This window comes from Platichthys flesus, chromosome 11 (genome assembly GCF_949316205.1).
Source record: "Platichthys flesus chromosome 11, fPlaFle2.1, whole genome shotgun sequence".
Taxonomy (NCBI): Eukaryota; Metazoa; Chordata; class Actinopteri; order Pleuronectiformes; family Pleuronectidae; genus Platichthys; species Platichthys flesus.
In genome coordinates, this window is record NC_084955.1 from 1,345,860 (window position 1) to 1,371,987 (window position 26,128).

The 26,128-nt window shown below is 40.3% G+C and overlaps 1 protein-coding gene across 1 annotated transcript in view; it reads right to left on the reverse strand.

The window, feature by feature from the left end:
• The window catches only part of LOC133965264 (intermembrane lipid transfer protein VPS13B-like), a 304,206-nt gene that overhangs the window by 204,111 nt on the left and 73,967 nt on the right, over window positions 1–26,128 (reverse strand). Inside the window, 2 exon segments of the mRNA XM_062399726.1 lie at window positions 20,135–20,314; window positions 20,752–20,886. Coding sequence (XP_062255710.1) covers window positions 20,135–20,314; window positions 20,752–20,886 — 315 coding nt within the window.

The window sequence follows — 26,128 nt, forward strand, 5'->3', positions numbered from 1 at the left end:
GGACAAGGGGTGGAAGTAATGGGGAAGTTTAGGTGAAAGAGGAGGCAAGACTCAACTTAAACTTTCAAAGAAGGATTGAGGAAAAGAAAGAGGAAGGGGGACATGTTTGACAAGAGAAAGTAGAAATAAGAACAGCTTTATTACATAATCCATTGTTGAGAGAGGAGGAAATATAATAAAAAATGTTATTTTAGACCACATAACTAACTTTTATCTATACGCTTAAAGACGTGAAGGTCTGAATTATCGAATTTTCAAACCACGAGACTAACAAAAGCAAAAGCATTTTTAAACAATCAAACTTTAATTTACATACAAGTACTAAAATTGTATAAGCCTGTCGGCCTGCACTGTCCTTTGAATGACACTGCACACAAAGACACAAAATAAGAACAACTGGACCCCCACGGAGCTGTCCCACTAAAAAACACAGGTCCCAGAGGGAGGCATCCTGGTGTCTCTGTAGTGACCAGTTCCTTAAACAAACCTTATGATGATACTGATACTGCAGGATGCTGGGTCATGAACTGGATAAGGAAAAGTTTTTTCTAAATACCACAAGTTAGTATGACCTCCTGGATAGTGACACTGGCCTCCAACCACAACGGTCACATCTGATGCCTATCACACATATTGTGTAGGTTTGTTTTGCCTCTTACATCTTAAATCTTGGCACTTTCTTGCACCTCTGTAAGCCTCAAGCATATGGCCACTACATAAAGCAACCAATAGCTGTACTGGAGACAAATATTTCAGGAATACACTAATGGAAAATAAAATTATGGGAGTTTTAAAATTATATTTCACGTCACAAGAAAAATATATCCCTGTTACACTCTTGTTTACTGCTCATATGTTTTTGTTCTAACATTCTTAACTGGTTTGTTCTAAGACACACACTGTCCAATTCCCAGTTTCCAGTGATATTTTTCCAGTCCAGATCTCTCAGCCTTTCTGTATGTTGGCCCTGATAGCCCATATTGAACTCTCCAATGTTTAACATTTATCTCTGCCTCATACTCTTTTTGCACACTGCCTGTCTAAATGGCAGCAAGCAAATGGCAAACCACAAAGATGATAAGCACAGTGACCGGTGCAACACATGTGGCAAAGTAAAGACACACACTCATATAAACCCTTGTAATATTACTGTAGTACTTGCTACCAAAACAAAACCAATGCCAACAAAACTCAGCACGTACTTCCCACACCCAAACGCTGTGTCATCCCAACAAAGCGTGGGCAATAAAGCAATCAGTGTAATCGTGCAAGCACAAAGGCATCTCAGAGGAATCCTGAGTCAGAGAGCCTTCTTTGAGGAAAAAAACTATTGAAAGTAAACAAATGAACAACATCTGTAACATAAAAACCACAGTATTTCACCAAGTGTGCCTTTCACATGAATGTAACACTAAAGCTGCTTTCACACATGCAATGAACTTCGGAGATTCTCCAGACATTCTCAGGAGGGGCAGTATATTTGATCGCAAATGTCCGAGCGAGTGCCTGTGTACGTTCTGAAAAGTTGCTCTGGCCAGCCCTCAAGTAAAAGTCTGTAGAATGTCCAGAGGAGCCGAAGTGAGTACACACCAGGAGATCCTCCATAGGATTCAACACGAACGAGTTGCTGTGTTGCTGATGTTTCTAACACGCGACAGGCACAAAAGTGAAAATAAGCAAAAAAAAGAAAACAAGGAGGAAAAGACTGTGCCAGACACATAAAGGACACTGATAAAGATGTCAAGAGAGCTATTTGGGATGTGGGCTGCCACCGGTGTCGATGTAGTAGAGACAAAAAAACTTGATCTCTGCAGCGGAATAAATACATTATCTCCTGCCTTTGCCTGCTGCATCAACCCTGACCTGAACACACACATTTCCTTGCTGTGTTGCGGGTAACCTCCTGCGTGTGTGAAAGACAACCTCTAGGGAAAGTGTGGACCAATTTCTGGAGATCTTCCAAAGTTCACAACTGAAAACGATTTAAATGACCCATGATGTAACATATTGAGGTAAGTCATAATTTTCTGGGTACCTTGAAAAAGGTTTTAAATATTCAGTAATTTATTTACATACATGAGTAAAACTTATAATATACAGCATAATAAGTACTAGAGGTGAGCCAGTGTGAAGCTGTGGTGCATTATCCATACTGTCATTCAGCCAATTGAGTGAGCCCATCTAATCATTGTCTGTCTGACAACCGTCTCCAGTACCCTGCTGCTTTCCCTCCCCTGATGAGTTGACCTCATGTTCACACCTGGGGCAAGGACAGGGGTTCAACAATCTGTCTGAAATGCCACTCTACATCGCTGATACCACTATAGCTCCCTGACAGGCTGCTCTGCGCTCACAAATTCACCCTACCACCTACTGTGGGGCACCAGCTGAGGGGATCTGCTGGATGTCCGACTTAAAACAACTTCCTTTTACAAGTTCTTCTCAACTCAGATCACTGGATTTCAAAGATTACATTGGATTTAGAGAGACAGAATAAAATCATGTTAACCTTCATTTTTAATAACAGTCCAATACTGTATCAACCATCTAAACGTATAATGCTTCTATATTTACAGATACATATATTTGCTGAATTATCTCTTCCTTGTAAAGGGTCCATCTCTGTCTTTCTGTCTCTGTGACCACAGAGGAAGCTTCTGTGAAGGTTCCTGATAGCAGAGACAGATTAAAGGCCGATAAGGGAGGTGTGAACAGCAGTGTAAGCTTGTCACTGCAGGGGGGTAGAATGACCGTAGAGGTTAGAGGGTTACAAGGCAAGAGAACTGGACATCGTAAAACTGGGCAACTCTGGGATGAGCTGCTCTAATTTGTAAAATATCTAAATCAAAATTTATATTTGAAGAACTTAAAGGTTAAGTGTGTAGAATCTAGTGGTGAAGTTGCTTGTTGCAGCTGAATAACCCTCCCCTCACCCTCCCCTTCCAAACATGAAAGGGATCTGTGGTAGTCTTTAGTAGTCAAAAAAACTAAAATTGTGTTTAGTTTGTCCAGTTTGAACTAAAGATAATGCAGCTAAATATAAAGGGCCCATTCTAGAGTAAAAAAAACAAAACAACAATTTCATTACACAATAGTATATTGTTAGGAATTTAAATTCTAGATGGTATTTGGGTCTGACTGAAACTATTTGCAACTAAGGGGGGGGGGAAGCATGAGCAGTTGGGCTATATATAAGGCCTTTATTCAAATGATTTATAAATAACCCTTGCTGCTTATTGTTAATAATGAATCTTATAATTGTTTTGAATTCTAACTTTTGGTATTAAACTATTATTCCCTCAGAGTCATTCACAAATATGTTTCAAGCAGCTGTCTGATAAAGTTCTGGAGGTCGGACAGAGTGACTTTGTTGACATTGTTTTGTCTCGTTGTTTTGGTTTTCGAGGATCCTAATGTTTACATCAACAGGACATTGTTTGAATATAGCAGGAACATTTATATATATATAAGAGAACATTTTGCTTAGCAACTATCAGAGTAGTAGAAGCGTCATAGAGAGCGGCTTCTTGTCACTTCCTGGATTTCTGTGCCAAGAGGCGTGGACATGCCTGTGCACCAACAAGGGAGAACCAAATTGATTTGCGGTGACTCCCCTTCAATCTTTCATAACCAATCATATTAAATCTACTGTTATAACTATATCAAACCCCTTTTGTTCGGGGCCATTATTAACTACCGATTGCTAACTTAATTAGCCTAGGCTGTGATAATTGTCCATAGCTATGTTTTTCAACTTTCATTGCATCTCAATAAATATTTAAATTGGACCAGTCCGGCTCTTCTCTTATTTAGGATAAACCAACACGCCCGACAATATATCATTAGGATTCTTTTATTTTCAATTTCTGTCAATAGATCCCTTTCAACAAAATCTTAAGACACTGACCCTTTAAGTATCTTGTAATATATTAATATAATTAGTTACATGCAAGCGTTTCCATAGTTCAGTAAAAGCTTCACCTGCAGGAAATGGACATACATATTACCTCTTTAAAATCTTAATTCACTGTTACTTTTAAATTGATAAACCTAAAAAAAAAAATTAAAAAAATTAAACATTCAAGGTGGAAAATGCAACGTAGTCAGTATTTAGTAACCCATACTTTATACAGTACTTTTTGCTTGGAGGGCTGTTCCCAAAGCTTTGGTCTGTATTATTTGAGTTAAAGGTGGATTTTAAGTGTATGCTTTGGATTATTGTCTTATTTCCGATGCCTGCTTCTTTTCAGTTTACATTTGCATCCAGAAATTGCTGATTTTAGTGGAATCCTGCATTGGTTGCTACATTACCTCAAAAGCTGGTAAGGTTTTCTTTTCATCAAACCATGGTCTAAATACACGTTTAACCCTGTCTACAGAACTTGTTTCCAAAAAATATACATTTTGCTATTTTCTCATATGATTTATAAGATGAAACCGCAGTTTCCTTCTTATGTTTTCTCTCCATATAAAGCCCTTTTAGTGCAAGCAGGTCTCCTACCTAAACAGTGCACAACCACTCAAGTGTCAGCTAAGACTTCCGGCATGTCCCTCACCTTTCTGACAGAAGGTCCAGCAGTTTTATCTGAATAACTTCTAGGGGTTTCAGATCATATCAAGACTTCAACAATTACTCTTAACTGCAGTTTTAATTGACATTTGGACAAATACAATTTTAGGTTGTTTTTTAAGTGTATGAAATAAAATATAACAGTGTATTCATGCAAGAATGTTTCATTATTAAGCTGCATAGACTGTCTTTAATTAACTTAACTAAGAACATAGAAACAAAATTGTTTGCATAACACTTAAGTCGGTCTGGGTCCACAGAAGTTGAATGGTTGCAGCAACTTGATACAGCACTTCAACTGCAACTCAACTGAGTCATAAATCCACCATGTGACATGGTGATAAGGTTCCTTTACAGAGTTCCCCCCGTCTGAGTCTTATCACACTGTTGCACCCCCGCATTACTCCACCATCCCACCTTACACTCCCCTTACATGTTGTGGAGAAGCATGACAGTATGACCTTTGACATCTTAATCAATGGGCATTAAAGAGTCTCTTAAACAAAACTGATGAAATGGTAAGATTTGTCTGACAGGGCGACGGACTGACTGGCCTAGAGGCTAAGAGGGATCCAGAAGCAGTGGCGCTGAAATGCCGTCAGCAACACATTGGAGGTGGCAGAATTGGTGGGAGAGTGTTGGCTATCACAGGGCTTACAGTTTAGCCTGGCTTATTAGTTCATTATAGGTACCCTGCACCTTCTTAGGATTGTGACACGTTGCTCTGACTCCTTGCCTGTTTCAGCTCTTTCTCATACAGGCGGGGTGTCTGCCTGTCAGACACAGATGGAGGTAAAATGGTGAGAGTGATTCAGTGACCCTGTAATGTCGGTAAATTTAACAAGAACCAGGAAGCTCAGCAACAAAAAAGCAGAGAGACCCAGAAAAAACACACTTGTGTCACAAAATATACATACTGTATATGTGACAAAGCAAGACAGTTTTGTGCAGACTGCACCACAACAGAACTCAGCATTAGAACATGTCTGGATAGATAAAAGGCTTTTGTTGTTGAATTTTAATGATTTATAACAAGCACCAAAGTGATGGCATATGAAAAATATGTAAAGTGCACTAAGAGGACAATGGTGCAGTCACTAAATATGGCAATTTATCAGAGAGAAAATGAGAATGAGATCAATGTGTAGATATAGCAAGAATAAAGGAGCAAAAAACCTATAACTTATACTGAGGGTGAGTAATATTTTTAACACATGCCAAAGTGTAATGGTAACCAGGATGTGGGTCAACTAACGGTTAGACCACCAAATGGATTTCCATCAAATCCACAAGGGGCAGTGTGTCCTTTAAAAGGTAGAATCTGTATTGTTGATGAAAATACTTGTTGGTAGAAAACTGTTTATGTACAGGTAAAACACGATGTGATTAAAAACTAAGTAGTCAAGCATAAAGCTTTTATTTTAAGTGCTTGTGAAACAAAAACTAAATGGTATTCTAATGTAACACAGTGTGTAAAGGCCAGAACTTATGGCAAGCTTTTCACGGTATTGGAGATGCTGTTTGGTCGGGATAAAGACTGACAGCCGCTTTAACTCTGTTGCACAACAGTTTAAGCGGTACAGAAGTGCTTAACATTATTTTAATTTTTTATCTTATTTATTAATACTGATGTAGGATTTTCATCTATGTCCACTCATATCTACTATCCATTGATAACTCATAGGTTATTTATTGAGTAAGAGAACAGCCATATCCAGATTGCTGTGTGAGGAAGCAGACCACTGTATATTTGGGACCACTGAATGCACCACACATGTAGACAAGTCATCTGTCTCCCTGTTTGGAGAAGCAGACTGGATTTAGTGTCTGCACCTGGCCAGAGATCATCTGCCTCTCCAGGAACCAGGCATCACAGTGACACTTTAAAACAGAGCAGACTCATTCAGCAGTCAATCAGGAGTCTGTGCTTTTTCCCAAAACTTGATCCCACATCCAAATTCAGATAACCTGTGCTGTACAACAAAACCCAGTGGATTTGTACAATGATTCTAGGTGCTCCATTCTGCAGCAGTGTGGACGATGAATGACTTTCAGTTGAGTGAAAACCTGACCCTCTAACTCTGTGCAGGAGCCTCTGGCTGCTACGGACCAACAGGGACACAGCAGGAATTGCTACCATCTGTAGTAGTTTAAAATACTGGTAAAAAAACACATACCCATTTTCTACATATAAAGACACACAACAACCGGGAGCGTAAAGTGTATCCCACTCCTTTCATCTCCCCTTCAATCAGGTAAATTCACTTTCTACTAGTTATAGGCCAGTGTGCCTCCTAATTTCAAGTTAATGCCTGGTTCTCCCCCAACAGAAAAGAGAGTGCTTAGAGATCCGACAGGAACATATTGATACCAGAAAAGTTCACCATGTATTTAACAGTGACAATATACCCACACAGTTCATGAGGACACAAACGTTTCAAACCAGACTCTGAGGTCCAAGGTCCCTGAGCACAGCAACTTGGCTGTGAAGCTCAGCCTCACAGAAGCGAGGATGTAGCCTCTAGCCTAGGGTTCAAAGCTCTAACCCAGTCGAAACAGTCTGAGCAGATTAAGTTAATACAAACTGTGGATACAGACACATATTAGCCACAGCTTTCAAAACATCAGATCATATTTCTTGGTAAAATGTTTTCTTATTTAACGTTGGTAATGAGGATGTTGCCTGTCGGCCTGTCTCCATCTCCCTTCCTCTTTATGTCAAAAGTGTGTTTATGAATCATGAGAATATGACATCCTTTTCGTTTTGGAAAAAAATCATTTTGGCCTTACTATTTCTTCTGAAAATAAAATAAATCTGTAAAAATTTAATCAAAAGAAATCTATCACCACAAAGTTCTGATGCTGCCAACTGTGACCAGAGTGAGTAATAATTCAAAAACCCCGGTTTGGGTGAAGCATACTATACAACAAGGTCAGTTAGTTGTTGGTGGTGGTGGTATGGCTCATAATGTGAGCAGCAGAAAAAAACTAAAGAGGAAAAAGAGAAAAGGAGGCACAGAGAACAAAATAAGTGCTGAGAGTCAGAGAATGACAACTGGCCATAAAAGTTTACTTGAGTTGAAAATGACCAAGTCAAAGACCTTGTGTGGCCCTTCTGAAACACTCAGGCTCCGGTTACCATGAGTGTCGGAGGGGGCAGAGTGAGCAAGATGATCCCCTCACCCTTGAGGTGTGTTCCAATGAATCTAGCTTGGGAATGGTTTATAAAGAATTTGCTACATCTGCTTAGGGAGGTGGACATTTTGAATTATAGCTATAGCACAACACTGTAACTAAGCTGTACGGTGGAATATAGCTTTAGTTATGGTGTAACTACAACACTAGGATTAAACTCAGCTACGTCTAAACTTACATATACCTGATTTTACAGGCTGCAAGGCATGAACACTGTTAGATCAAAGCTTGTTCAGTTGAACTGCTGAGGTTGATGACATAGGACAAGTGACATGAGCCTGAGTTTAATCTTTAAAAAGAGATGTGTAGCTCAAAAACTGACTATAAAAGCCTTGTGTTGTGATTTTAACTTTTAAACCACATTTTACACATGTGCATAATTATTTACAAAGTAATGTGCAACTGAAGATTATCTCCGCATTGGGATTTGTAAAGATAGTCAATTATTCATGACATATCAGCTGGTCAGTTAATGATATTTTAACTATCACAACCTGTAACATAACAACTAACACAGGCACATTTCATCTTTGCTGGAGTTTTTATAAAATTAGAGCTAGAGCTTTTCTCAATTATTCAGCTGGTTAAACCTGCATATACTTAGTCCATGGCACTTGGTTGGCAATAGATGTTCTTGTGTGGTCTGAGACGGGTTCTGAAGAGAAATGAGAATGTTGAATACAAAACAAGAAGAGTAACAGAACTCTATGGAGGGGAACTGCTTCCATATTTAGGGGAGTAAAAACATGATGATAGAGTGTGGACTCTGAGAGGCCGTTCTTCAGTCTGTCTGACATTGACACAAAAAACAATGGTTTTGGGCAGTTTTAAAAGAAATACACGATGAACAACAGAGAACAAGGACATATATGGCAGACATAAACGTGCAGAATTAACTTTATGTTTTTCTTTTCTTCTTCTCACTAAGAAAGAGATGATGCTTAAGTGTGCTTTTTTCTGACTCCAACAGTTTTTCTGAACACAAGCCAACCCTGAAAAAAGGTCAAAGACCTTGTAATTGGTACTATTGAGAACCTCCTTAGTGTGTGAATGAGAGTATGAAAGTATACGCCGGTAATATGGGAGAATTCAACATTAGTGTGGGTTGTGTCACATTCCATTCTTTACTGAGCCTCACTGAACACCCCACCGCCCACCCCACCCTCGGTCTGGTTCCTACCGGCTGATTGTGTTAATTACTTAGCCTTTTTCATTCTATGAGAGTTGTGAGAAATCGTTCTCACCACCACCGTCCTACCAAGCATACATCACAACCCCCACAACTACCATAGGCTTAATTATCTTAATTGAATGCATATTAACACAGTAATCCAGTCATAATCCCCACATCAGCATCAAAAGAAATTTCCAAGAATATGAGCTCTTACACTTATCACCCCTACCCCGCACATTTCAACTCCCCTTTCCCCTCAAACCTGTTATCATCTTGTCACTCTCCACACTACGGTTTTATATGTGACTGTACTCTGTCCACTGACTTTCAGTTTTCCCCTTTTTTGTTTGGAGAAGCTAGTGCTGCTGCAGTTCAGTGAAGCTTTAGACATTGTGTGCACTGATTTGGGCAACAGTGCAGCATGGGAAGTGTGTGTGGAGTGAGAAAGAGGAGGGGAGAGGTGGTAGATAGTATACTGTAAGGGGAACAGGAGAAACAACGATGGGAGGGCTGGAGGGAGGAGATGATGCGTGGCAGCTGAGCTGTGAAGAAGCTAATGGGCTCTCATCCCCTTCCCACGCCCACAGTGTGTTTTCTGATGGGCACTCAAGCGGTGAGACTCATACTGGTTTGGCTACCGGCAGAGAATTCCAGCCACCTTGCTTAAATACTGCTTTGCTAGGTCAATTCTGCATCTGCCTGAACACTAGTTAGCCTACATCTGACTTTAGACCTGGCAGAGTATGAATCAGTAACCAACCTCTTATATCTCAAGGAGCTGTTGGCTGCTCTCACTCACAGTGTAAACAGCAATAATGAGAGATGAAAGGAATAGGCATGGCTTGCAGACACACAGTTACACAGATAAACGGTGGTCAAATGCACAGGGAGCCACCACAAATCAGTGTTTATCTCTGGAAAGATGGGACAGCATGAGAAAGGGATATTCATCACAGGGCAACAGCTAAACCACAGCTCATCATATCAACCTGTACAGTAATCTTTACAGTTTATCATGAAGCATCAAAGGAGAACTTATTAATCAGTGATATAAATTATGTTATCTCAAACTAAAGAAAAAATAGGCAATTACCTTGCACAAGTACCTTGTAGAAAAGAATACATATAAGTGGAAAAAATCTATCAAGTAATTTTGAAACTTTTGTATGTCCAACTAAATCTAATAAACTAATAGAAATGTAGATAACAAAGGCAATGTTCCGGCCTTTAAGATATTGTGGACATTATCCCCTCTAATTTGTGAGAATAAAACCCCAAGCCTCTGATAAGGTGATCCAGGGAAGCCAATTGTTTTGATTGTGCTGTGTGATGTTTGATCTGAGTGTGTGGAATGTGGCGACCTCTGATCCAGTGACAACATTCAATTAGATAAGGTTAACTAAAATGACCTTGTCCACCCATGCTACTAAGCTCAGAACTGGATAAAGTATAAACAGCTCATGAACGAGGGATTACTAGTGCCCGCTTTAGCAAACAGTCAGAAAGCCACCTTTCATTGAAGGCACATACACAACATAGACTATATGGTTATAAAATACTACACTACTTTCTCCTTATTTTTACTCGCTTGATACTATCCAGAGGAGCTGTATGTGACATAACACAAATATGTTAGAGTGAGAGGCTCAAGACATTCACATGAGTAACAATACTGCCAACCCCCTGGTAAAAACTCTGATGTGTACAAACTCGCAGCGGATGCAAAACTGAAAAAAATTATGTCAGGATGAAAAGGAGGTGCCATACATGAAGAAGAAACAGACAACGATGTCCGATTAGCGAGAATCAAGAGCTTTTGGTTATATCGATTCCAGTGTTGATGTGCTGTTTGTGATTTCCACAGCAGAATGAATACATTATATCCTACCTCTGCATGCTGCACCACACCTGGCCTGAACATTCAGGAGATTTGTGTTGTTGTAAACGCGTCTGAATGGAGAATCTTCTGCTGCATTATTCATATGTCAAGGCTTATTCTGAAGAGAGTCTATACTCGATTGTGTGCACATTCTCTGGAGATTATGTCTTAGACCTAGCCTTGATGCCAGACGAACTTAGCCCCGCCCACAACATTTGAGGTGGGAAGTTCGGTGTGGCATTGCTCCGTTAGGGAGAAACTATGCCCTAACAGAAGCTGTTCGGACCAATCAAATTGTCAGGGCGGGCTTTATACGATGATGGACAAATGATCAACAGTAACTTAATCAACCACGTCACCAAAGAGCGCTTGGGCCCCCTGTCTCTTTTCTCTGATGCCTCAGATGAACACGCTTCTTCGGCCTGGTCTCCTTTATCGTCTGTCCATTTTTTAAACACGGGAATATTGCCTTCCAACCGTGTTATTAAGTTCTTACAGGACCGACAAATGTTATACGATTTGTTTGATGTGTTGTGGAGTCCTAAACGGAGAACTTGTTCATGCGTGCATTCACCTTTACGCCGGGTTCACACCGGATGCCTAAGCGACACCAAAGCGACGCGTAAGCGCAGCGCCAAGCCTTAAATAACAGTTGGCTCCCCTCCACTCCCATGTTAAACCTGTGTGTGGGTCACACCGGAGGCTGAAGGGCCAAGGCTGCCTAGCACCGTGCAGCAATCGCTTCGGCGTCGAGTCTATTTTTTTGCGCTTGACAAGAGTGTATCGCTTCAGGAAACAAACTGAAAAATTATTTTAAAAGATATTGATGACATATTTCATGATATAAATTATCAAATATGCATCCCATACTTTGAATTCTCCTTCTGATGTCCTGGAGTTTTAATTTTACAAATCTTACCAATGACATTATTAAATGTCCCCCTCTGCCCATCCACTACAGCCACACAAGCAGTCATAAAGATAAAACTTCAAATTAATAATTGAAGTGGAGAAGTACAGTGAGTTGTATGATTCTCGGAACATGTTGTATAAAGACAACACCAAAAACGACAAATGTTGGGATGCTGTTGCTTAATGTTGGAGAAACAAGTAAGTATATGCTTTTATTCCACTGGATCAACGGGTGATATTATTGGCGCTGCCCGGAGCTTCAGCGTCCGGTGTGAACAGCCAAGCGCCGGCGAGCTAGGGATTAGCTCGACGCTTTGGCATCGTCTCAGTGTCTGGTGTGAACCCAGCGTTAATGTTTCTCTCAAAAATGCTGATCGTGCTAGTAAGTTCTCCGTGTATCCTTAAATTCTTTTAACAACACCAATAAAAATCGTTTCACTGATCTTCATCTTCTACTTCTTCCAGCGTGCGTGCAGTTGAGTTCTGTTGACAACAACTGTGCGTCGCTTAACATGCGTCAGATACTACATTGCTCTGATTGGTTGTAGGTCTATCCAATTGAGCGAGGAGGCATTTTTTCCCCTGGTTCGGTTGAAACACGCCCCATAATCACAGCCCAATGGAGCGGTATCAGACTCATATTCTGACTAGAATTGTGAGTATGACAACGTCATGCTATCTTAGACTGGCCATTGACAGCTAACTCAAGAGAACATCAGGCTTCTCAGGCTTTGACCAATGTGTTCTATTTAAATGCATTACATTACATTACATGTCATTTAGCGGACGCTTTTATCCAAAGCGACTTACATTTTTAGAACACTCAACATTTTTGAGGGGCCATTTAGGGGTTCAGTATCTTGCCAAGGACACTTAGGCATGCAGATGGGACAGAGTGGGATTCGAACCGGCAACCTTCTTGTTGCAGAGCACCCGCTCTATCCCCTAGGCCACGCTCCCCACCTGGGGCATGTGTCTTTGCAGCTTCAGTTGTGTGATGGGAAACATTATTTCTTCTGGTGTTTGTTCAATATTGGCATGGAAAGTTCCTCAGTTGGCAGTTTTTTGTCCATTATCTCAGTTTCATTATCCATTCATTACCGGTGTATTCTATTGCTTTACTGTTGCCATGACCAACTTCCTCACAGACACAGTTTAAGTGGCATTCGCTTTCATCTCTTTTCCTATCCAGGAACTCTGTCCAATTTGAATCTCTAACTGCAATAAACTGAATGATTCTCAGGAAGGATTTATAATTGAAAGTGCCAAATGGCCACATGGAAGCTGTGATATCATGTTAGATTGGAGGCTAGCTTGAGCAGCAGCTTTAGCCCCAGTCACACTCCACCCCGACCCCATCTCTAGCCTTAGCTCTCATCCCCTTGTACCGAATATCTGCCCCTGCCCCTCAGCCTCACACTCCGGTCAGGCTTTAAGCACTGTGAGAGTGGCCTAAGTAGCTCAATACTTCCCAGATGAACAGCTCCAGTAATGGGCCATGATTGACCCCAATAGCCAATCCTGAGTGGGTTCCCTCGGGTCTAATCTCCACATTACTTGCTCTGCTTCACACACACTGACAGAAGGGGCATGGTGAGAGTGGCTGCTGTTGAGATTTAACTGATTATTGAGGAAGATACAGTGCACAAAGATAAATAAACAAAGTCGAATTGGTAGAGTTTAATGTATCTAAATTGTGTGGAACCATTTCAATATGTATGGAGTTTTAAACAGCAGCACATTTGCATGACATACTTAAACTTTCTCACAAGCATGTACAATAAATGTATTTTTAGTACCTTTTTGTCTACTGTGGATCTAACAGCCAAAAAAGTTCAGGCCAGCAGCTTAAAGACATCAAGCTGCTGCCTGTGACAAAGCCAGACTGTTGATTTAACACTTAATGGAGTGAGTGAACACATGCAAAGGAGGGAAAAAAGAGCATGATAGATGGATGTATGAAAGTACGGCAGGCCTTTGAAAGATTGTAATGGAGGCGTCTACCAAGGGAGATTCCAAAATTCACACCCATCTACAGTGTCAGTGCATCTCATTCAAAGGTTACATTAAAGTCAACATTAAATAAGATGCTACTGTACTTTTCTACTGTGAAACATCAAAGTGATGGCATTCTATTGCAAAAGAATGTTGCGAGCCTTTTACACCCGTGAAAGACGATTACTTAAAGGGTTATAAAACTGAACCAAAGGAAAGATAAGTTTAAAAGATCTGTGCTGCAATGCTGCGCTTAAACAAGAGGCATTTTCTGTTGTTTTTTGTATTTCATTGTTGATGGCAAAATTTAACCAAACAACCTTGATTTAAAACTTAAACTGGATTGAAAATTATAAACACCTATATGGAATTTTAAATTCGGATAGATAAATACTGGAAATTATGTTCACGTCAGTGTTGAAGACCGACCTGTTGAAGGTTGGAGTTAATTCTGCACACTTAGAACATATTTTCTTCCATCCATCTGTCTACTTCAAAAACAGCTTTAATATGCATTAGATAACTAAATATGTTCAGTGTTACAATGCCCGGGAAATTCTCAGAGGATTAATTTCATGTAGCTTTCATAATTCCCTCCAATATGTTTAAATTACGATTAAAGATCACTTTGTTTCCCTATTCCCACAGCTCCCATGGTATGGTAAAGAGATCAAAACTGGAGGGTTTTATAGGGAACATCTTTAACATTTGCTCTGCTCTCAGTGTGCTTGATTAAATGTAACATTTTTAGATCCCAGAGCTCTGAGAAAAGCATAAATCATTGTCTCACAGCTGCTGCCGTGCCTGGGGAAAACACATGCTATCCCTTATTCTCCCTCTCTTTTCGTCTTCTCTATGATCATAAAGCCCACCCAACCCATTGGTCCCCCCTTTTTTAGTGCAAGTCATGGTGGTGGAGGGTGAGTGGAACACCTGCAGCCTGCCGCTTGCACTGAAGTTCAGCGTACACCCCAGCTCCTCACACACCCTCTAGCCCTCAGAGTGGCCCCGTCCAAGGCCCCCTTAGTCTTTCCCATCCATCAGCAGTGACAGGCCCAAGACAAAGCCAAGGAGGATCGTCAGCCAGCCAGCCAGCCACTGTCCAGGGATCAAAATGATCAAGCTGTCTCTTGAGTAACACTGATAATTTACATGCAATGGAGCATGAGTGATACGGCCAAGGATTTCAAGCCATACTGATCCTTAAGGCACAGCTCTACTATGATTAAATTCACTAATAATTTATAGACCTAATACCAGTCAGAGTATAACATAGTCCATGTGGATGAATAACCCGTGCCCTTCTGATCAAGCTTACCAGTCATATTGAAGCAACTGCTTCACCTCCTGAGCACCAAAAGTCTGACTCCTCCTACAGCTGGCTCGCTTTCCTCTATGTTTTGCTCCATCCTGTTTATCATCTAAATTTAATAATGGCACAGATTTCTCATTATTTAATGTGTCATAACAAAGCAAAGACATGAAGTATGTTTCATCATTTAAAAGGGGAGAATATGGGAATGAAAATGGGGTGAATATTTGACTATGGTGGGAATCCACAACTGCCAAAACATGTAATCATTGTTGGGACAATCTGCAATAACTGCTAAATTAGGAGAAATCATGAGGGACTCACAGCAAGATCTGAAATTACTTTAGGCCTTTGAATCTATAAAAGAGTTTATTTCAAAGCAGGGCTGCTGAGTTCTTCTGCGTTAAACCCACGCCTTTAATAGTGTTTAATTTATTAGAATGTTACAACCTCAACTCTGTTAAATGAAAACACATGAGTCTGGATCTGCAGGAGCTCTAGAAGTGTGTATGGACTCCAACATACAACCTCCTCCCCTAGGCACTCTCTTAATTTTCTAAGTAAATTGGAATTTCGCTTTAATTCACTGGTAAACAATTAGACAGAAAACAGATGGCACTGGCCATATTTTAAAGCAGGTCATCACGTTAGTGAATGAACTTTGCATGTGAGAGTTAGAAAGAGTGAAAGACAGAAGGAGAGTAAAAGAGAGAGAAAATTTGAATGTTTCAATGGTGCATTAAAATGCTGGACTATGCATTAAATGATTTAAAATACAACTGTTTCAGCACAGAGCAAAATAACATTCCTCAATTTGCTTTAAGTTTGTTCTATAAATATTTCAGACAGGCAACTGCGTCATAGAAAGCGGCCCAGGCTAAGTGCTCAAGACCTAAATGGGGATTGGCTGTTCTTATAAAAGGCTATTTCACCAAACATATTGTACTAAAAAGGACCTCAGAGATAGTGACTTCTGATCTATAAAAACTGAAAAAATAAGCCATGGAGAACATCTTCTGTGTTGGCTTAGAAGATCCACAAGGGAGGTCCTGGTGATTCAAGGACCTGTCACATCCTAAGACATGAGACGATACAGAAAATATATAACCAGTGGGGAAAATAAGAAAGGGCAGGATTAATCCCATACTAAAAAATGGGGAAAAAATGACACGTGTGAAAGCCCCAAGTCATTATATCATATATAATATATATACACATAAATATTCAAACACAACTCTCAATTCACTGACTGGTAGCTTGCTTGATGTCAACTGCCATTCTTTCAGTAAACATTTTACTTTGAGAATTGGGTTGACAGATCCCACCGCACTGCACTTTATGTTGATCTCCAGAAGCGACTAATCAAATGTAAAATAGAAAATAAAAGTTGTATAAGGATTAAATCAATGATTACGATGTTGCTCAATGGAATCCATAGAGCCACATGGGACGAACAAAATGTGCTTTATGTCAAGGCAAAAAGCCCTAACAATTCAGAAATGTCATGAGCACAAAATGCTGAACCTCTGAGTCAGTCCTATGGGAAAAAAGGGTTCAGCCCATTTAGAATGGTGCATTTCCACTTTTCATCTCTGGCTAAATGAGGCGGTGCATCCATCATTCCATTAACACTGCTCTAACAGGCTCCCACTCACCCACTGCTTGACAGCAGGGACATGGGACATGTGGACTTACCAAAGGCTTTGATGTAAGTCTCACCACCATAAAAAACACAGACCAAGAAGTAGACACCAACAATGCCTGTGTGCAGACACACCAAGGCTTTCCATCAGCAGCACACATGACGCAGGCTCACACACACACACACACACACACACACACACACACACACACACACACACACACACACACACACACACACACACACACACACACACACACACACACACACACACACACACACACACACACACACACACACACACACACACACACACACACACACACACACACACACACACACACACACACACACACAGAGAGAGCGAGTCTGGTGAAACTGTTATTGTCAAGCCACACTGCTGTTCCCAGCTTTGACTGCATTGACAGGTATGTTGTAGATAAAAGAAAGATTTCTGGCAGAGGGTATGTGTCTGTGTCAGCTATACTGAAGTGCTTTTTGTTAAAAATATAACAGCTATACAATAAAATGTTAATGCTTGCACTCATTTAGTCTCTTTTCTATGTATAAATGCAATGATTAAGCCACCAAATGATGAATCTATCTCTCATCAAACTACTAAATACAAATGAACAGAGACATATAGACAGATAATGTGAGAATATTATTGATTTGTGATTAAATCAAATTAAATAAAAACTAAAACCAGCAAGAAAAGTAGGACGCTAAATGCTGAGAATTGAAATAAAGGGAGTACTGAGGCAGTGAGTACAGGCCTCCACTGCTCCACATCTGCTGGAGATATACGCAGTGCTTCTGGGACTCAGCCCCCACCTTAATTTGCTCTCACCCTTCTATGGCTTCTCATTGGTCTTCTGGTTTGTGTTCATATCAGGTTTAAAATGTACTGTATGTACTGTCTTTATGAGCCATTGTTTAACAGAAATAATATGCTCTCTAAATCAATGTAAGAGGCTGTGCGTTATTCCTAAAAATATCTGTTTGGGAGGCTGTGTAGGGTGGAACTACCCTCATCAGACATACAGCTTTACTTTCGAAAATCTTCTCCCATGTCATTGTAACTTCCTGAAAAGTACATTCTGTGAGTGCTCACATTCGTCAAAGTATGAGTTGCCTATGAATTGTAAGCTTTTCCCTGCCTTACATTTTCAATTTATAGCACCGTCTTGGTGCTCGTTTCCACAGCAATTGGACAATGATTGACTGGGTGATATTCAAACAGCAATGGAATTCCTGGTTAGGGATGACCTCCCAGATCTACTGTCTCTAAACTGTACTTATCTTTTTACTTCACAGCACCCTGAACTACAGCTGTGTATTCTCCTCACAGTCTGAAACCAGCTGAGGCTAGCCTTATCACCATCTCAGCACTGACATGTTTAAAGTGCAGGGGCCTGATATGATTCAGTACCCAGTTCGGGGGGTTACGTGAGTCAAGGCCATACAATGAATCTCCCCATCCCTGTATTAAAAGTGATCTACAGTTGTGACTCTGAAGACAACTTTAAAAACAAGTGGTGGATGTACTGGAGGTGTTTTGTTTTACACTCATCCCAAGCTTCTTCTGTATCTGCTTTTGGGCAGGAAGGGGTTGTGGAGCGGGAGCAAACTTAGAGACACTCGCCCTTTATTGACTTTAGTACAGAGACATTAGACTTATGTGTTTACAAATTAAAGAAAAAAGATATACAATTGTGTAATATGATTTGTGCATTATTTGTATGTTATTATCCCCCACCTAGCAGTGGCTTATATAAACCATATACATAAATAAATGTAAAGACAGCTGCATAGTTATAGAGTCTGTAGTGGGGTGACAAGCAACTAGTTGTATTTAGAAAAACTAATTTCCCACTTTTACAGAACAAGTAAATTAGGCAAAAGCAAAGATTTCGCGGTTTTTCATTAGCAAGTGAACACAGCATGCACACTTCATCTGAGTGGAGCTGGAGACTCATTAAACAAATGAAATCTGATCTGCGCATGTCAGGTGATCCGTGCACACTTTGTGTTTCAAAAGCAAAAATGATCAGACCTGTTCCGTTGAAGTTGGAAATAAGTAAGTAAATATTGGTTATTCAGCTTGTGATGTGTGCATTTGTGAAACTGTTTTACATGCATTCAAGCTTGGTATTTGAACCTAAAATTACACACAAATAGTAATACACATTTGCAAATCTTTTTTTTTTTTTTCTTCTTCATTGTTTAGATACTACAATACATTTGGGACCATTTTGACCATCTATGTTTTGACAGTAGGAGAGAGTCCATTACTAAATCCAAAGCTATCAAAGAACTATTTGCAGTTGGGGAGGAGAATTGGTGATGACCTTATGATATGCATGGCCTAATTCACAGAAGAGAAAACATCTGGAGCAATGTTAGCCTAAAAATGTTGGACACTGTCCTGAATAGGTGAGGACAAACTAGGCGATTGCTGTAGGTACAGATGTGCACTGATTTGCCATCATTCAATTAAAACTTACTACATAGTACATTAAAACTTTGAGCTTCGAAATCTGAATAGTATTTTTTGTCTTTTAGAAGTGCTACTGACACCACTACACTACGACACCAGAATAATAATTTGTGGTCGAGAGCAGTGGTTTTTAACTTTTTCTGCCCTGTCAAGTAAGTTTCACTGTACAAATATTTGCCTGGATTTGAAAGATATCTCAAAGAAGGAAGGCTGTAAACTGAACAAGGAAGCCTTTAACTTGGTGCATTCTTTAAAATATTAAGGTAGGCCCTTCTAAATAATCAATGTTGTGTGTGTGTGTGTGTGTGTGTGTGTGTGCGTGTGTGTGTGTGTGTGTGTGTAAAGACGGAAGAGAAGATGGGATGACAAAGCGACATGACTCTGATCAAATACAGAGGAACTCCAGCTAAATGATTCGCTGTACGAGTGTGACCAAGGACACATTTTAGTAGCACTTCACAGATTTAAATATTCACATTCTGAAGCCCTGTAGTAGCATGATATTATTGCAATAATAATTTCAACACATCTCTCAAAATCCCATGGCACACCATTTGGGAACCACTGGTCTAGAGACACAATTACATGCTGCACCCTTCAACAGGTATGCTTGAGTGGTTAGCTGTTGTCAGCCAGCTCAGCCCAGTGCTTGTGCTTGTGAAAAGACACTGAGTTGCTAACCTAGCTTCAAGGAAACTCGACAGGAAACACAATCATTGGCTTTACTAAACTGATAACTGAAAGTATGGAGTGTGTGATATTATATGAAAATGTGATGATCTAAACAAACCAAGACTTCGGCATTAGATCACCAACAACTAAGCTGGAATATGGAGCACTATCATAAATTCAAACAACAAAACCACAATGCAAAAATTAGCTTAAAAAAGTAGAGGATAGGACAGGAGAGGTGAGGACAGGACAGGTCAGGACAGGAGATTTAAATGGCTTCTACCTGAGTTCCTGCAACTGTCTCCTTGCTGAGGGACCAGAACAGAAAAGGCGAGCAGGTCAGGAGCAAGCAAAGATTCAGGTTTGCGGATCTCATTAAGCCAGCAACTCATATGGAGTTCTTTGGTGTCAGATGGCCCCTGAAAGAGAGGAACCAGCTTGTCCTTCACCCCATCTCCTGAACCTGAAAAAGAAATACAAAAACAAGAGCTTGTATTGAATTGATTTAGTTGACTTAAAAATTAAACTCCTTATTTGTAAATCATTTTATGGAACCAAATGCTAAAACAGCTAAAAAGAGTATTTGTATTTCTTTTTTGAGAGCTGCAATACATCTTATCATCTGCCTGACATCATGTGTCAAGTTTGACCCAGTAAACTCTGTGATGACACTAGCTCCAAGAAGATCCTTGGCCAGTGACAGTAACCTAGGAGAAAACAAACGACTGAATCACACTGCCAGACAGAAATTAATATTAAGATGGAGGAGACGAAAAAAAAGGCATAGAGACTGAATGTGTAAACATAAAAGTTAAAGAAAGTAAAAGAAGAGTCTAGCCGGTCTCACTCTATCCCTCCTACACAGGCGGTAAAGTTTTAACAGGGCACAGCTGCACACACCTGGAGTCCTGGCGCAGACTTTTACAGCTCCCAGGGTTCCTGAGGCACATTTCACCGTCGCACGGCTGCAGAACTTCAGCTCCAGGTTTTGGACCGAGCCCTCGAGAGTCGGTGACGGGCCCAGAGATTTCACACCTAATAAAAGAGGGGGGGGGAATTAAGTTCAGTCCGGCAGGTGTAAACACTGCTGCTTGTGGCTTAGTCTAACACTTGATTGGCCTTTAATTACTCTTGACCCCTTTCTTTCCATTTCTTTCTCTCCCAACGTTGTGGAAAAACCAGGTGCTCTTCAAAGCAGATATGACCAACATGACATGAAGTGTGTTGTGTTTATCTGCTCTGGCAGGACAACTATGGTGTCTTAAGGTTTCAAATATCAGTCTTAGCAGGAAAAAAAATGTCAAACAAAAATAAAAAAGAATTCCTCTCGATATAGAGAGCTTCCTGAGAAAGGATTTACAGTGAAATGATGGGATTTTGATTTACTACAGTAAAGTCTCAACATCATAGCCATGTTCATTTTAAAACATGCACAGGAAGGATATTAAAAGAGGTAAAAACCCTTGAAATCTCAAATGTTTGTCCAAACGTTTTATAGGCTCCCAGTAAATCTACTGAGTAGAATTACTTGAACATTTTAGGTTCAATTACAGGGACAATTGGGTGTTTGAGTAAGAGGCCATTTTAGAGGATATATATTTCCAAAAGAATATCCAATACAGTTTTGTCTCTATCCATCTGTGTCAACTACAACTCACCTAACACCAGCATTACATCACAGGAGCCTCAACTGCACTTCACTCTATGATTATTTCTCTTAATGACAGTCTAGTTTGGAGGAACTTTTCGTCTGCCATCTTTCCAAAATGAAACAGTTTGCACTGTGGTAAGGAGTAGTGGGGGATTACATACTTGCCATTATAATATGTCAATATTATTTCTATGGTGAGAGGCTATTTCAAACACATAACAGGACAAAGAAGGACAAATAACTGGATGGCGGAAAGATACTGTGGAGTAAAGGGAGTTCTGTGCCAAACCGCCTGTTGAGAGAGAAGAGGATCCATCCATCAAGTTACATTCTTCCAGTGAGCTGGAACTGTCCGAGGGAATCACATTAAATTCTTACATCACCTGTTCCAATAAGGCATTACTTCTCAGAATAATTCACTCGTATAGTGAGCACTTCATTTCCTAAAAGTGTCCAAAGGACTTTCTGACTGAGTTCAGAGCTGAGTGGGGCTTAATCTGTGCATTCACATGAGAACATGGAAATATTATCAGACGAAGAATGGAAATGAAGGACACCTCTCAGTGTAAAAGGAACTAATGATTTCTGCCAGTCAGCTGATGCTCAAGACTGAAAAAATAAAGACTGTAGCAGATGTAAACTGGGCCAGTGACATTAAGATCAATAAGACATGGTGGCAGAACAAACAGCAGAGAGAAGCTCAAAAAGGTAAATATAAACATAGACGCATACAAATTGATAGAGAAGAAATGGAACAGATTTATTGGCTACCATGGATTTATTGCTTACCGGTGAGTGAGAAGGTATTGCATTAATAAGGCACAAATGGGTGCTGCCACAAGAGAGGCTATGAAAGCACAACAGGTCATTATTTGGCAACAGTCCCTGAAACTATAGTCTGGACATCGTAAGACTTTTTTCACTAACCACTCTCTGCTCTCTTACAATTCTTAGTACTCCTCTACCTGTATTGTATTCCAAACTCTTCTTCCATTCTAGCCCATATCTTCTCCTCCTTTTCTCTGCCTGTTCAGACAAATCATTATTGTTAAGATTTGTATTAAATGTTGCATAAATAAAGATAACTTCTGTGTTTGCTCGATACCACACTTTGCAGTTGTTAATCCCAAATCAACTAAATAGTTCAAATGCATGTTTTAATGTTTAACATCAGCCGATGTGGGAAAGGTGGAGATTCAACTAGACACATACATGAAGCACATTTAACCAGGGGAATTACTGGCAATTGCTAAAATCCCTAACCACTGACCTCCCTCCTCTCCCTCTCGCAGACTAATTACCAAGCAACTTCTTCTCCGGCTGTTTGAGAGGTCATCTATCAACCCAGCTGTAAGATGTGAATGTTAATAACCCTCATTCTGAATCCCTGCCTACCACTTAATATATCTGCAAGTCAAACAGAGAAGTGCTGCATGTCTCTCTGAGGCTTTGGTTACCTGACTAACCCTTCCTTGGGAATTACTTCCTCCCAGAACTAAATTAAGTAACTGGAACATGAAACCAGATTGACAGTTCTATACAGTGTATATTGCCATTGATTGTCATTAGATTTTACACCACAAGGATGACTTTGACTCTCCTTTGCACTTCTTGCATTGAGAAATAAATGTTCCTCTTAATGTCCTCACTCAACTCAGAAATAAACCGTCGATGTTTTATAAGAGAACTCTACAAAAACCACAGTAAATCTTTTTTTGTAATTTCCTGAAAGTTTTACCTGAGTTTAGCCATTATTGCATTTTCATACCAGGAAAATAGAAGTGTGTATGTTCAAGCTCGTGGACAATGCATGTACAGACACACATATACAGAGATAGACATTTGGTTTAGTGTATGCTATCTAATACCAGAGGGGAAGACAGAAATAACAAAGGTACTATAAAAGCTAAGCTCCCCTATCCCAATGGATATAATAAACCTTAAATAGAAGGACTGCAAAAGATATTTGTCGATGTTATGCCTAAACGATCCTTAAAACACATCTACCTTAATGGACGCTAAGGAGATCCATGATTTGGCCTTTTTTTACAGTGCCGGCAAAGACAAATGAACAGCTATGAGAAGGTTCCACACAGAGCAACTATTCCCTGGTTCCCTTATTCTTTGTAGTTAGGATGGATATGTTAAAAGTGCAAGCCAATCTGGAACACGACAAGGGCCATTCCCTCTACTCTGGTTGATCTTTGATAAATGGCACTAGGGGTATCACTATAACATATCCCTCTTGCCCACATAGATGTCCTAAAGGGCACAGAACACCTGCTGGGGTGGTGGCTGTTGGGTGGGAGGACTCTGGACAACATGTTGTCCAGCTGTTGGACTATAAAAACAAGCGGGGCACCAATGGAAAAAAAAAAGTCATTGGTTGGTTTGTAACCTTGAGGAGGGGTATTCAGTATGGGTGTATTATTATGTAGTGAGTGTGTGTTACAGCCAGATGTATGTTTTGGTGCATTTCTGTGTGTGAATGAGTAAGCGAGTGAATGTGTGTGGCGCTGTTACTTGTCAAGCAAGGGCAGGTGCAAAGAGTACATAACCACACAGCTAGGGGCCAAAGGCTACAGCACTCCATCAAACACTGAGAGGGCAGCCATGGGCAGCTGGATTTGCCATCCCGAACACTGAGAATAGTGTTGAAATAAAATGAATTGAAGAAGGGATGTGAAGTCAGGCAATAAATGCTGAGGAATTGAAAGAAAAAGAAAGAAAGAATATAAAAAAAACTGATGGGATATGGAGGCTGCCTTTTTGCTTCCTGCATACTTCAATATATGGCGTGCATATGTCTCAGTGTGTGTGAAGGACATCTGCAGACTTAAAAGCCATGCTTTACACATTCCACCATGTCCTGCCTTCAGTGCTTTGAAGAATAGTATGGGAAAATTGTCTTCCTATGATTTTGGGGCAGACAATTCTACATTTACAATGATTATATATTGTTTACAACATTATAATAATAACCTCGAACCTCATTTTGATGAATGAGACAGGGTGTTCAAGTGAGAACATGGAAATGTTGTAGTATAAAAAAAGGAAAGAGAATGTTACAAAGACCTAATGCACAAGACTGGAGGCTGAAGAAGAATTAGGTTAGTGACATCTGCTGAAAAAACAAACATTAAATCAGTGTTTTGATACAAGTTACCACCCCAAACTGCATCAGACGGGAGAGCAGCATTCCAACATTTTTTAGAAAACAGGTCCTTGGGATGTATTAATACATCAGGTATCAGTTGTATATGTGATGACGATTGGATGAGGATGAGAGGAGGATGTACACAATAACCAAACCCTAAAGGGCAGGGAGACAGACAGAAACAAAGAGACCATAAAGTGCAAAAAGCTTCAAGACTGGCAGTGGTCCCACAGCAGCTAGGGGGCGTATTAAAAAATAGGTGGACATTGACAAGTTGGGTAGACCAAAAGCAGCCAGCTGAGCCATTAGTGCTGATGTAGAAACAATAACTGTCTCTCCCAAGTCAGGAGGGGCTGAAGTAGAAACAGTAAGTAGGAGCAGGAGGTCTGCTGGAACCTTGCCCAGTACTGACACATAGAAAAGATACAGACACATGCAGAGAGTGGGACAGGAAAATCAGACAAGGTGAATGGTTTGTTCTGCAGTTAAAGCTGAGAACATAGCAGCTCTGGCAGCAGACAAACACAAGATTGCATGGAGACTTTTAACAAAATCTAATTTTATATGATCAGGACTTGATTCTGAGAGCAGACTTAAAGGGCAAACATAAAGGTAACGTAACGGTACTTAAAAGGTATACTGTTGGTTAAGAAAACTTTAAATATTTTCATAGAAAACACACAAAACAGCCAATAAATAAAAGCAGTTATAGTTAATGTGGTATCCTGATGCTGGGCCAGGTTATAGTAATTGCAGGGAAACTCCACTTGCCATCAGGAAGAGATGCATTTCAGATTTCATGTAGCAGCAACAGCTGTTTCTAGATGAATGGTACAGCGACAGGACAGTTTACATAAGAAGTGATTGCTTTCATTGCTATATGACCACAAACACAGCAGACGAATGGCTTCTCATAGACTGTCATTTTAACCTAGGAACCCTCACAGTGAATGGAAAGAGAGGGGGAGAGAGAGATAAATGCTTCCCCAAATGATGAAGCCCAGCCAAGCTGCTTCCAGCTTGCTGGGCAGAAGTTGTAGTGTAGTGGAGAGTGCAAGTGGTACACGCTGCCTATAAAGGTTGTGGTGTAAAGACAGTGATGGGGAGTAAGAGCTGCTGGTGGTGGAGGCTGGGGGTCGAATTTTCATGATTATCATCCCCTCCAGGTGCTAACCGTCTTTCTGTCTGCCCACTAAAGCAGTGACACATGTTCTCTGCACTTTCAAACCATGGTTCTCTCTGCCACTGAATTACCACAATTAAGGAGTCATCATGCGGAAGCAATTTTGCCAACACTAATTGGCCTAGGCAAAGGGGTTTGGAAGACAGTGGAGGGGTTGGGGGATGGGCCATGTGTAAAACAAGTGAGAAAGATGAGAGAGGGTAAGAGAAAAGGGGAGAGACAGATGTGCAAAGAGTCATGGCAAAACATGTGCTGTGACACAGAGCCACTTGTAAGAAGACAATTA